Here is a 14600-nt window from a genome sequence, read left to right as displayed (position 1 = left end):
CATTTTGGCAAAATATGTTTTGTGTCTCTAGTGATCCCATTAATTCAGTCTTCATCAGAGAGCATCAGTAGCAAGGATTTAACCTATAAGTAGAAGGGAAATCATTTCTTCTTATTCTGAAGCATGAGAAACAGTGGCCATTATAAGACAAACCCTGAGATTAGGTTTTACTGTCCAGAGATTAGGTTAAGGTCTGTGCAGGTAGTTTAATGATCCACAGATCACAGTCTGCTCTTTGCATACCAGTCCTGCTCTGCAACTTTAGATGTGCTTTCAGGTTCCTGCAATTTATTTATTTTAATTTTTGTGCCTGTGTTTAAAGAGAGCTGAAAGCACTTCTAATTTACATATTTTAAAATACGGTGACTAGTTTTGGAATGGAATTAATATGTAATATGTTCTGGAAAAGACAGCTTGATTAAAGGAAAAAATGCCAGTAGACTCTAGAAGTATTTTCACTGTGGACATACGTCTTGAGGAATGCTACCATATTAATAGACCTAACAAAGGTTTAATGGGTGGGATCCAGCTCACTTCACTTGAGATATCCACATTGGAGACTGGAGTCCCAGTAAAATACTTACTTCCTCCCCACAACAAAGAATTATAGACCATTTTTATGCATTATTCATCTGATGTATTTCAACAGGTATTTCAGACTGAGCTGGCCTGCACTCATTACTTTCCTCTGAACAGTTCCCAGAAGCGACCAGTTTAGATGCAGGTATCTGAGTTTGGCCAGATGAGTCCCAGTGTGTGAGTGCAACATTTTGTCTTCCAGGATGGAATGGACAGCAAGTCCAAACACAAAGAAATCGTCCAGTTTCTTAAAAGCGTCCTTCCATGCTATATAGAAAGCTATACTAGCTTTCACAGCTCTACTACACGTAGTGTCTGCTCGGGACACTATGGAAATATAGCTCAGACTCTTCCGCATCATGTTTTACTATGAGCAAGAGACTGCCTAATTCATGTGTTTTTGAAATGACATTTAGAGATTAGCTCCACCTATCTGGAATATGCCAGACATGTCACATGGCAGAAGTTGATGATGAAGGTGCTCGGGTCAGGGGTGTGTCTTGTCGCACCCTGTTTGTAGTGGACCAAAACAAGCTAATAAAAGTTAACTAGGTTAATTTTTATAGCTCTTTCTATTAGTTGAATGCAGAGTTTATCATTCAGGAGAAAGGTAGTATCATGATAGATGGAAACCAAACATTAAGCACAGACAGCACAAACAGAAGCCAAGCACAGGTCACTGGACAATCAAATCAGGCAACAACAATGGTTTAAAAGGAGTGACTGGGGGCATAGTTCAACGCACAGGACAAACTAATTTGTTTGCAGAAAGTAGAATATTCTTTTGAATTTTACTATTTTTTTATTTTTTAAATCCAAAAAGGAGAGTTGAGGAGTCTTTTGAAACCTGTCAAAAATTCATTCCTCTTGTCACATTTGCTAGAGGTAGGTGGAGAACTCCTATCACCAATCTTTGTGGTAGGTCACTTGGTGATAATCAGTATCTGATGTCTAGTGAGACAAAAAGGATCAATGTACAAAGAAGAATAAAACAGCTGTAAAACTAGGCCCAAACTGTGTCACTGGAAATGGTTATTAAACAAGGAATGCTTACGTCTAATAAGATAGATGTTCTTGGCCTTGATTTCTTGGAAGATTTCCCTATATGTCAGTATTGAACCAAGCATTTAGGAATAGCGTTAGGAATTTATATCCTGGGGATGCCATCTTTTAGACAAAATAAAATCAACATTTCAGCTAGTTCAGATTTGGTACTGCTTGTTCCAAAATTAAGTGACTTTATCTCCAGTCTTCAACAGATTCCAGATCCTGTCCACTCTCATAACTCAGTTCTCACTGCAGTTTCACTTATATCTTTAAATCTACATTACTGTCCAATTATATCATGTAAGAAAAAGCTACCACCGCTCTTGTGGCACCATATCGCTCTTATAGCACTGACCTTGCACGGAGTTGTATTTTGAAATGTCTTTACAAAGAAAGGCACTGTAGAACATAGTGTGTCCACTTTAAATATATTCTCATAAAATGCCCTTTTACAAACCGCTGCTAAAAGGATCTACTAATTTCTTTGATCTGTTTTAAAATGTTTTATATTTATGAACAGATCAAATTTATGTGACCTGGGCTAGCATATTTTAGTCAATGGAAAAAAAAAGGAAGAATATTACTAGTAATATTTCCATACTAGTGAATGGAAATAAAACCCCTTTGCAGGACTAGAATTTAGGACTGCTAAGAGGCAACCACATTTACTGGATCTAAACAGACACTTGTAGGAATAAACTGAACATATTGTCCTTCAATTTGTTTAATGTATAATTTCTACAAAACAAATATAACAGAATACCTATTTTTCACCATTGATAGTAACTTAAATAGCAAAATATCAAACACAATGCAGTGTATTCTCTGGAATAAATTTCTGTCATTCTTTGACTTTAAACAATCTCTTTCTCACTAAATGTGGAAAAGGGAAGAGAAAGGAAGAACTGGGAAGAGCTTACCATTAAATTCCACAGGATGTTCTGGAACAGGTAGAAGAGGGAAAACTTAATGCTGTTCATGCCAGCTATATTAGATGCATTTGGCAGTTGTATCTTTTCTAATTTATATGTGCATCCGTGCATGCCTATACCTGTTTATAAGCATTACATATATTCCAGTTGTTTCCAGCAAAAGGTCACATAAAAGTAACCAAAGATATGCCCAGCAAATATAGCAGATTTTTTTTTAAATTCCATCCTGTGGGTATCTAAAACAGAAGGTACTATTAATTTAATTCCAAGCTCCTAGTTTATGGAAAAATTCTCTCTCTCTCTCTCTCTTTTTTTTTTTTTTTTTCAATTATATGAAAATTAGTCCTGAATTTGTTCTGATTCCAGGGCCATCTTCACTTTATCAAAAGTACAGAGACATTCAGTAATAAGATATTTCATGTGGGTGGGTTTTAACATGAACTATATTCCAGGTGAAGTTTCCTTGTTTGGAAAGCTGTCTTAAAATAAATTTGAAAACATGGTAAGATGAAAGATCACTGGATAACGAAGCTATTAGCTTACTAAATCTGTGGTAAGTTTTCCACTGACTTCTTGTGATACTAGATTTTTGTCCTGGAACTGGATGAATCTTAGGCATTAAAAATCTGTTAAACTTTAGTCTCCTTATATTCGCATTAAAGAGAAAATGAATTTGTAGTTTATATTGTTCAGTTTATAGCTTCAGAGACTTTTCAGCATAATATAGATGCAGACACATATTAAAAACAGACCCTGCTTCTTTCTTGTCTCTCAAGCCTGCTCTGAATTGTAGCTTCCCTTGAGCAATTGTGTGTGTGACTAGGACTGGCCTCACAGACCCGAAGCTATTTCTGTATCCAGCTCCTTCCCTTCCTTCAGTTTGCTCCTTATCCTACACACTAATGGAAACACTACTAGTGGAAAACTGGAAATTTTGATTTTCAAAATCTCATAAATAATTTGAGGGTTGGCTTGCTGCAAACCCGTTCTTAATCTATTTTAACTATTTTGTTCGTATCTGTTTTTTCTAAGATACCACTCTCTCTAGTCATAATAAACAACTGATCATTCTGAACAGAACTGTGAGAAGGGTCTTGCAAAGTAAATAAATAATCCTAAACAAAAAATATCCCAATCTAGGAACGTAGAATTGCACCACTGGCATTCTGGAAGGCTGAAGTTTTTTATAGACAGTACCATATGCTAGAGAATAGAAGAGACTCATGGGTATTTTGATGAAAGCGGGGAATTTGCCTTTGGGAAGTTTTCATGTGTTTGTGGAAAATCACAAGCTTCCCATCATTTTCAGGCATCTGTGATTTTTTTTTCCTTTTTTTTTTTTTTTTTTTTTTTTTGTAACATATGGAACTGCCACTTCAAAACATGCCCTTGCCTCACTATGAAATCTATATTTCATTTCTCTAATCTTCTATGGCAGCCAGAGAGAAAATATATTAAAAATCATATTGCATTTGTTGCATAGTTAAAGGGATAGATCGAGCTTCTTGCTTTGCAACTTCAAACTTGAGGTTTCCTCATCCATGAAATAAAAATGGCTGGTAAGCATTGCTTTTCTGCTGCATTAGTTACCATGTCATGTGCTTAAAAACCAGCTAACATCAGAACTCAAAGAACAAAGGAACAAAGTTTCATCTGTCCAGGCTTTTGGATACAAATGTCAGCATCAAAAGCCCAGGAAGAGATGTGGAGAAAAGAAGAATCTGTTCTGTGATTTCAGAATATTTTATGGTGTATGGCAGAACTAGCCTTCCTCTGACTCCATTGTGTTGTGTATAGGTTATCCTTGAGCAATTTACATTATAATCATACTGCACAAAAGGGTTCAGATATGAAATATGAGGGAAAAAAATGTTTCCAGGTGGAAAATATTACTGATGCCAATATGCATTATAACTGCCAGGACAATGTCCCACTTATCAAATAATATTTAAAAACAGTTTGAGAAATGATTTATTTTGAGTTCATTATAGAGCTCTGAAGATCTCTATATTTTTAGTTCAAATGGAAAATAAAGAGAAACGTCTTTCCCTCAATCTCAGCAATTCCTAAGTCACAGAGAACCTGCTACCATTATATATGCTATAAATACACGTAAAATTCTGGAATGATTACTAGTGCTTTTTCAAAAGGCCTTCAGCCCCTTGACAGTTTTCAGATGAAAATCCAAACTCATTTACAGTGTAAGCACACTTCTCAGCAAATACACGCTTGGAAAAAATTATGGTTCTCCTCCCATGCTCCCTTTCCATTTGCAGGACACAACTTAGCATCTAAACTCTCCTAAATTATAAGACTTCAAACATTGGGAACTCCAGAGGAGAGACATGGAGATTGCCTTATATTGTTTCTCACATTCTGCCTGCCTACACCATTACCAAGGTAGTTTAGTTTGCCATTACCTATGTACCATACTAAAGAAAAGTGGCCATTAAAAATATACCAGAATGAACTTTCTAAATCATTACTTTGGTTTACTCACTGACATCGAAACATACTTGTCTGTAAAACAAAACAAAACAAAAACTACTTGTGGTGTGTTACACCCACCTTATTTTTACCGGGCTTATTCTTTGAACATTTCAAACTGGAACACTGAATCACTCATGGTTAACTCCATACAAATAATTTCAGAGAAATAAATGGGTATAACAAGGTTGAGCATGTGTAGAATTATTTGCAGGCTCTTCTCACTCACTAGTTCGTAATGAGTCATCTTCATTATGCGCAGAGAAATGCTACTGCTGGCAGAGTTTTGAAAGTACCTACAAGAATTCATTTTTGCTATTCAGGCTTAACATGCATAGCTCAGTCTTTGAACACACTGGGATGTTTATATAGCTGCACACATAATATGCTGAGACAAGGTAAATCCCCACTTTTCTTTCTTGTCTTTCAGGTATTTTCAGTGGTTTCTTTGTGTGTTTGTCATTCTATTTGAATTTTGCAATCCTAATTCTCAAAACCAGCTGAAGAGTAAACAGAGAGGCTTTGTGACATGAAAAAAGAGGCAGATGAACAATAGACAGCAAATAATGCAAGCTTCTTTTGCATCTCTTCCTTCAAACAAAATAACTTTAGAATAAAAGCTTTTCTTAGAAAAAAAATTGAAATGGTAAGGAAAAAAGTCTTCAATCCTGAAATAATTTTAAATGCCTAAGAAGAGTCATTCATTATTTTTGGTACATACTCAAACCACTTCATCAGAGCTTTCCATTTTTGTTGCTTAATGTCTGTGTGAATTACCTGACTATTTCTAGCCAATAGCTGCTGGAAAGGCATCCCAATGGCTCCTATGTCTGACACTGCAGTCCATCTTGGGGTCTCCTGTCCAGATCCTCCTGGGGTTCTCTGGAAATAAAAGTAACACTAAGTACATTGTGTACTTTCTTTCTGTTTCTCTCTAGATGGCAGCATTTGCCTTAAGGACTTCCCTCTAGAACATTTCTCATACGGGAGTAACAATAAGAGCTCAAGAAAAATATTGTGAGGGACTGGAAATTCTTTGCCTTTTTTTTTTTTTTTTTTTTTTTAATACTTTTATCTGTTTCTTTGGCTTTTTTTTTTTTTTTTTTTTTTTTTTTTGTGGGAGCATGCATAACTCTTCACATTGATAACTGAAGTTGTTTTAGCATAAAGAGTGAAAAACTGAATACCCCAATGCAATAGCATTGTACATAATCAAAATACACGGGGAGTTCACTTAGCAGAATAACATGCACGGACCACGTAAAATAAATTAAATTGACATGGAATAAAACTACTGAATTGAAAACTTCCCACAAATTCAAATCACATCTGACAGCTTTTACAGCCTGAAAACAATTGGGTTACCCTTGCTTTCAATTTCTGAACTCTGTATATGATTTGGTATGATTCAATAAGTTGAAAAATCCTGTTCTTGCATACTCCTGATGTTCATACAGACCCTGGAAGAACCAGATTTACAAAAGACTGATTTAATGAGGCTGATTTCTAGGGAGAAATACACCTTCACTTTTTAAAACCAAAATTTGAACTACTTGATGTTTGCAATTCATGAAAGCCCTGGTCACCTAACTCCATACGTTTAGGGGAGGATCTCAGTTCAGTTGCAATGCCCCATTGGTTTACAGAGGCTAAGCAGAGAGCTCTGACTGCAGGCAGGGAGACCCAATTAAGATACAGTCTGCATTGTTGGGTAATTTATCATAACAGTTTGTATTATGTTCCTTTATCTCACATGCCCCATGGTGCTTTCTTATCATTAGAAATATCTATATATTTTGATCGTTCTTACTGTACTCTTATCTTGTTTGTAATTCACGACTAGACCCCTTACTTCTACTAAATAGTTACACTGAAAACTTCTTTATGCATTTGTGAGAGCATGAGGATGTGCTATCTCTAGCCTGCATGAAATGAATGAAAAAAAAAAAAAGGTATTACTTAAAATGAGAGAAATCTAACATAAATTTTATCTTTTATTTTTTTCCTCCCAAATAAAAAGTCTTCATAAAAAGAGAAACATATATTATTAGCTGCATACAACATACATTCTTGCTGGCTTGTAAGCAGTCATAGCTGCATTATTACATTCCTTTAGTAAATTTGTCCATTTGTAGCCTTCCCTGAAAGGATAAGCTGCAATCCTATTTAATCTGCATTTTTAGTGTAGCACCACATGCACTCAGAGTAGGAAAACAAAGCTATGAATTGAGGCAGACTCATTCCCTATTTACTGGTTTCCATGTACAGTCAGAACAACAACGCTACCAGATTATTCTTTCTCTCTAGGCTGTCCATCAGCCAGACCTCCACTTCCAGCTCTGTCTGTACTTCAAATCTCGTAAAAGTTTGAGACTTTTCTTAAATGAGCCCTATCTTCATTTTTGTCATGCTTCCACTCTCCACCTCCCACCAGTTTGCATTTCTCTCTTAGTCCCCTAAAACTTCTTGACTCTTAGTGTTTGACTGAGGCTGGCAAGCTGAGCCCCATGGATCCTTGGCTGTCACAGCCATGACATTATCCTGTTTAAGTTCTGCATGCCAGTCCCAACTGGAATGCATGTCTTAAAAGGGCTGCAATTTAAGGGGAGACATTGGTATTTCACTGCCTGTTATTAACAACGGAGGGAAGGAAGAATTTGTTAAAAGAAAAGAAACCCTCACGTATATAGTACAAACGGGCCAAGTGTTAACTCATCCTCATCGAGAAAAAAATATAAAGTAAAAGCATAAAAATTTAATGCCGTAGCAGTTTGATCCAGCCTCCCTATTTTATCTGCTTATCTCAGCCTCATCTGATGAATGCCTAGCCATTCAAGAATTTATTCTCTTCTCTCTCAGGAAACTTTCGTAATTATTTTTAAAAATAGCATTGTGGAGACTTGGTGGCCAAATGCCTATTGATCATGTGGAAAGATTCATTCTTCTTCTGACTTCAAAGACCACAGCGCTGTCCAAGGAACTAAAACTGGCAGCCAAAATACCAGGGGAGAAATAGATAGGGGTAAGAATAGAAAGATTGTATCTCAGAGCGAGAAAAAGAAACAACGATCTTCAAACTCTTCTCTTAAATTACCGCAAAGGTACAAAGCTACTGCAAGGTGCCAGACTTGTTGGAATAACTTTTGAAGATAATAAGAATTATTTGAACTGATGGTTTGTAGATCTACTTGAAAAACCCATCTGTAATGTTACAAAAGCAGCAGATCTTTCCCAAGTTGATAGGAACAGAGAAGTCATGTTTAATTTAATAATCAAGCAATCCATGGACATTAAAACAAATGGCATACTCCAGATACATTTTCAAAGAGGGCGGAAAAAGTCATCATATTGAAATCAGATGCCCTGTGCATCACACATCATTTCTTCCTGTACCGTATTGCTCTCCTGTCCTGTTTTTTTCCAGCTTTAGAAAGCTGTTTCTGTTTCTTCTCCCTCGGTTGATATGATCCAGTTAAATCCAAGCTTTGGAGACACTTGCATGAAATATCAGTGATTACTTGATTTCTCAGCATATAAATCTAACTACAAAACTTACTATGTAGGACTCTGTTATGATGTAACTTTTCCTAAGCAACATTTTTGTCTCTGCTGCTATCTGCTCTGAGACTTGCATTAACATAATACTGTCAGAACTGATCTCCATATAACATATTAAGCAATTGTTTTCCCAGAACAACCTGATAAAGCAACAAAAGGATTAGGTGGGGCCTTTCAGCTTTTCAGTAAGCAGCTTCAATGCAAATTCAATTCCATGCAGATTTTATTTTCTAAAAATGAAGGCCACAAATAGCTTCTTGGATATGGCCTGCTTAGGGAGAAAGCTCTCTCTTTAGCTTGCCATTCTCCCAGCTTTCCAAAACATCTCTGCTGCTTCTCAGGACTTTGTCTGACACTTTTATACCAAGCACAAGTTCTTGTCCTTGACCACTTTCTTTCCACTGTGCCTGAGCCCCTGTGGCATGCGTGATCTGCAGGTGTGAGCAGAAAGTGGCTGGATCTGAGCAAGGCGTCAGCAGATAAGGGTGGGCAGCAATGGCAGTAAGCAGCAGTCTTCCTGATTTTTAGTTCGAGGCAGGTTCTTAAACTGGCTGAATTTATGAGAGTTGACACTATAACAAGTTAATCAGACTATGCACTCTCATCCCATGCCTGCCCAGTGCCAACCCATCCTCTCACAGTATGGGAGGCAGAGCTGTGCACTGGCCTTAACCATATTCCACTGTTGCATTTCACTTTGTCCAGATAACTAAGTCCTCTCTTCTGGGATTTCATTGCTGAAACCCTACCCTAGAATTAGCACACATTCAGAGAAGAGCTGCAGCAGAAGCTCTGATGAAGGCTTATTACTGAGGTTATTTTCTTGCACACATTGTTTGTGAGCTTATATTGTGCTTGTTAGCTTGCTAAGGAGAACACTGCAATGTGGCATTTTGAACGGCTGTTACATAATGAAGGTGTAAATGTTGGCGCACAACTTTGGGGCATCAGTTTACCATGTAGTCTCAAAGGAGGTTGTATAACCTCCTTAAGCTTGCAGGAGGACAAATATGAAAAAGGTACTAGATTGCAATGTCTGGGAATTGTGGGGTCTGGTAATTAGAGCATAAGCAACATAAAAACAAATTCTAAACCCAGGAAGAATATTTGCCAAACTGATTCACACAAACAACGCTGGTTACATTAATAAACTAAATATTTCCTAATCCACTTCATGCATATGAAACTCTCCTTCAAATCATTAAAATCAGAAATGATTTTCTATCAATATCCATATATTGCTCTGTGAAATTCATTTAAAAAAAAAAAACTACAAAGGTGTTCTGCACGGCTTTTTAATCTTGCTTGTCAGTCCTTCCAGTAGCTTCAAATACTTGCAGTTAACTGGAACACTTTGAGAACTTTTATTACAACAAGGTACAATTAGTTGTTCAATACACCCCTTATATTTACAGACACATGAAGCTGACGAGCTTTGTATGCAGCTGTATAATACATGCTTATACATGTAGAGAAAAGTGTAAAAGAGAAAGTCCAAGTAATTTTTTTCTTCTTATACAGTTTAAGTGAGAGAGCTTCAGAATAACCCTTTGTCCCCTGGAACACTTGATACTGCACTAAAGCTGAAGACAGAGAATGGAGTTTGCAAAGCAGCTACCTAATGCACGGTCTTAAAATCAGCAATTGTTTGTGCGTATCGGTACACAGGACTGCAGTTTGCAGACAAGGCTCCGCGTCACAGGCAGATGTGAGTTTAACACTCTGTGATCTTTACCAGATGCTCTGAACTGGCTCTGATCTCGGACCTATGACAGTTTGGCCTATCCACTTTCAGATGTCACCAGCCTCCACTAGCAATTAAAGGATTGTCTTTCCTTGCAAATGTATGTTTTTTACATACTGTTTAGGTGACTGATCTTGACAGATCAAGAACTGATCTCACACTAGCGTATTTTCACTGGCTGAAATGGAACTCTTCGTGTTGTGAATGGTATACAGCTATTTAGCTATCAGCTGGGATTATATTCAATGCATATACTTCTTCATTTTGTCTAATTTTCTACTTCAGGTCTTTAAAACATTTATAGCATGTGAAACAACAACAACAAAAAATTATATCAAATATATATATGTATGAAAGAATTATATGAAAAAATTCCTGAGCTTTAACAGAGTACAAACATGAAGCTGTTCTTTACCATTTGACTTTCTCAATCAGTAACATATAGCTCTGACTTCTGCTGTATATGCCTAATTCGGTATTCATATCGTGGTCATCACTTAAAGTTAGGAACTCCACCACTCTTTTAAAGATTCCTTAAGGCCCAAAGATTTTTTTTTCCCCTACTTTTCACTTAATTAAATAGAAAAAAGAAAAGATAAATACATACTTCTTGACTGTTCTAAAACAAAATTATTGATTTTCAGCAGTCCTCTTTCTTCTCCTCTAAAAAATACTTTCAGAACAGGGAAATCAGTATGGCAAAAATTTGAACGTATGATTAAACAAAAACACGAGCTTACTAATAGCTGTAGTGGTCAAGTGATCCTGAAATTGCAGAATAAGAATTAAGATAGATAAACTGTAAAGTCATGTCCTGTATCTTTCACAGAGACTTAATTACAGAGTATAAACAATAAGAAAGTAGAAGAGTCTGTCTATTAGACTCCAAATTTTTAAAACAAATCTTGGGATTGTCTGGTATATGCAATAATAATTTCCATATTCTGCAACTCTGGAGTTTTTTTAAAACTACATTTTGATATCTTGATCCAAGAGTCATGGTAAATTGAGAACTATAAAGCTTTGCAGAAGTCTATAGCAGCATTTTTGCCAGTAAAAATATAAGAACAAAGTACAGACCCCACTTGGCTTATTTTTTTTTTCTTATTTTTCTTCCCATTTTCTTTTCTAAAGTGCTTCTTTCCTCATCTTTGCCCTGGGACATTACGCAGCAGACTGATCACTGAACTTCACATGCTTTTTATTCATTAATAGCCTATGCCAGGAACACTTCAGCCTTTCCTGAAGCTAAGAAACAAAGGTTGCCAAGAAAACCGCCCAGCTGCCCGTGTGCTCCCAATCCTCTAGGTGGCTTACCAGCTCCCCAAATTCAGATGCCTGCCTGTCTAGAATGGCATTGACCTTGCACGGTGGCTTCTCCTCTCCAGCAAAATAGATTCTCTTGTCTCCGTGTGGGACCAGCTGAGTGACCCCGCTCCTGAAGGTGTTCCCTTGTACAGAATGGTATGGCTTTGCCCAGCAGTCAGAAGAACCAATTAAACCATGAAAGAATATACCAGAAAATACACGTGTTATTCAAAGGTGGTTGTTTATCAATGATGTTAAAGGAGATCCCTGATACTCCATGAAGTAAGAAGACTCCAATCCCTTTATCCATAAATACTAAGACAAATGTCTCAGTACTGAAGGCTTTGCAGAATAACAGAAGGATTGACACTCTCCTTGTTGCATGACATGAGCAAGTGAGCCAGGGAGACACTTCAGCAGCTAGAGCTCCGTGCCTTGATGTGAATCTAGAGGTCTCCCCTGGGAACCATGCTGACAAATGACCACTCTCCATGATCCACCATGCCTTCAGTCAGTGGAGAAGATCTAGTAGCCAAAAGTACAAAAAGTAACTGTAAACCGAAACCTCCTTCCAAGAGTCACCGTCTGTTCAGCTGACTTCCTGGTTTAACGTGTCAGGGTTTTCATCAAAATATGAACTGTACACTTTCCTAGGCCATGTTCTTCTGGTGATCCCATAAATAAGAAGTTCCTTTGAGGGAGCTCTGAAGGATGCAGATGGATATCTGAAGAGTGGGATTTGCTGGAGAAGGTAGGAAAGCTTATGCTGACTTTGCACCTTCCAGTTAATGGTGTCTCCAAGTCTAGCAGTGTGGAAAAATAGAACATATAAAAACATAAATTGTTGTTCTATTCCCACATAGAGTTGGTGACAGTGGGCTGTTTTTCAGCCTACTTGTTCAGAAGATGAGGGTTCCTCTAACTATGAGGCACTAAATAGCTCGACGGAGAAGCTCTCTCTGGTCCCCTTGCCCTTTTCTGCACCGCTCTCTTCTGTTTATCCCTTTCTTTGTATCTGTGTTTATCTGCTACATGTCCCAGCCTTTTGTGTGCACTGAGACAACTCTATAGCAAATGCCTCGCTTTACAAGGGCAAAATTCACCGTTACCTTCTACTCAAATGTATGGGAAATTATTTTCATGACGTAAATACTAAACCAGGCCTCTACAGGCATGGAAATGATTAAAGGTCACTCTAGCAAAAGCATTATTATGGAACATAAGAGCTGTTGCTGCATCCTTTGACCATTTTTCCTAGGCAGGAAAGGGAAAATATCATGCCAAGGTTTTGACAATTTCTGGATAGTTTTGAAGTGCAAAAGAGGGAACCATAACAAAAGGCTGTCACTTTAGAAAAACATGACGGAGAATAAAAACCTTCTTATTTTCATGTCTGTGTCAAGCAGGAATGTTTTTCTACATTTTTAGTCTTCCTATGCCTTCAGCATGTAGCTGTGCAGTTTGAGAGAAGAGTATATAGCATAAACTACACAAATTCTATGGTATGAATTGCAATTTCTAAGCCAAAGATAACATGATGCCTGAGAAAGAAAACTGGATTTATACTGGGAGAGGGGTGAAATTAAGGTGAGAAAGGGCCAAAGAATTACAACAGCTCAGGGAGTAACCAGAAAAAAAAAAAAAGGCTATTTTTTTCTGCCGTGTTTACAAAGGTCAAGGCTGTTTGCTACTGTGACTGAATGCTTTCAGACAGTTTTCTTGAACTATGTCATGCAACTATTTAAAAGTCTTGCCTTTCAATTTCTATTGCTATTTAATATTTCTGTTAGGATACCACCTTAAGGAAATGGGGCTTCACTGTGTTGAGTGTCACACAGAGAAAATACACAAACCTTTTGCTGCCAGTTTTACAAAGTAAAAAGCTTTCTGATATAGGGTGAAATCCTGCTCTCTTTTTACATTCATACAAGCCCATCATTTTGCATATGGATGAAATAAGAAAATTAGTTACCTTTTATTTATAGTCTGAGATTACAATCATTATAATCATTAAGCAGCATTTTATATAACATCCCTAAAATTACCAATAGGAGAACGTAGTAGCAAATGAGGTATGCTCATCAGGCAAGCAATCACTTTTTGTGATTTGCCCATGTCACGTTCTCATTACAGAAATGGCCAAAATGAATGAAGGGAACCAGTGGAGCAGTTAGCTCAGACTAACTGTTGGGGTGCAAAGCCGCAAAGGCAAGGATTCTGGCTGCTGATTGTTCATGCTGGGAACTGCCCACAGAAAATTCTTGTCTCGGCAACAGGCCACGTCTCTTCTCTTATGGAGTCAGCCTGGTTCACTAACACAGAAGTAATATCTGAAGTACTATCTGCTAACCGATGTTTTAGGCCTCTTTCAAAAAATCTCATGAAAAAAAGTCAGGAGGGAAAGTCTTTTCCACTACGCTGGATTTCTGATAAATGGATGTGACCCAAACCTAAGTTGCTTAAATGTCTTTAAATGGCCTCTTCATGGTTTCTCAGCAGCAGGTAAAAATGGAGATTTGTATTTCTCTTAAGATCAAATAGACTTTAGAGCAAACCAGCAAACAATGAGATAATCTGTTACAGCTGGTACTGAAGGAAGCTGACCATACACTGTGAAGTATCCTACTCCACCATCAAAGTCAACAGGAACTCAGGGAGACTGATCAAGCCCATAAATCAGATTCATTTATTTTGTGAGGTAAGGTGCACTTTTTTGATTCTTTACTGTGAACAACTCCATTATCTTGCCTTTTAAAAATATCTACCTGTTTCAGGAGGTGGGAGGAGAAATGGAGTACTACTAGCCCCATTTTAGTATTGTCACACTCCAGACAAAGTATTTCTGAGGTGTTTTTAGATACTATGGATACAACACTTCCCATGAAGTGCGATAATCCCTGAGAAATGTCTGAAGGCACTCACTGCTATTCTGAAATGGGATACTG

General features: G+C 37.3%; 1 protein-coding gene across 2 annotated transcripts in view; it reads right to left on the bottom strand.

Moving 5' to 3' along the window:
- The window catches only part of FAM241A (family with sequence similarity 241 member A), a 273201-nt gene that overhangs the window by 133643 nt on the left and 124958 nt on the right, over positions 1–14600 (bottom strand). For both annotated transcript variants that reach the window (XM_068681981.1, XM_068681980.1), the window contains exon 3: positions 5823–5927. In XM_068681981.1, the coding sequence (XP_068538082.1) occupies positions 5823–5927 (105 nt within the window). The remainder of the gene's footprint in view (positions 1–5822; positions 5928–14600) is intronic.

This window comes from Anas acuta, chromosome 4 (assembly GCF_963932015.1).
Source record: "Anas acuta chromosome 4, bAnaAcu1.1, whole genome shotgun sequence".
Lineage (NCBI taxonomy): Eukaryota > Metazoa > Chordata > Aves > Anseriformes > Anatidae > Anas > Anas acuta.
This window is presented reverse-complemented; position numbering and strand designations above follow the sequence as displayed.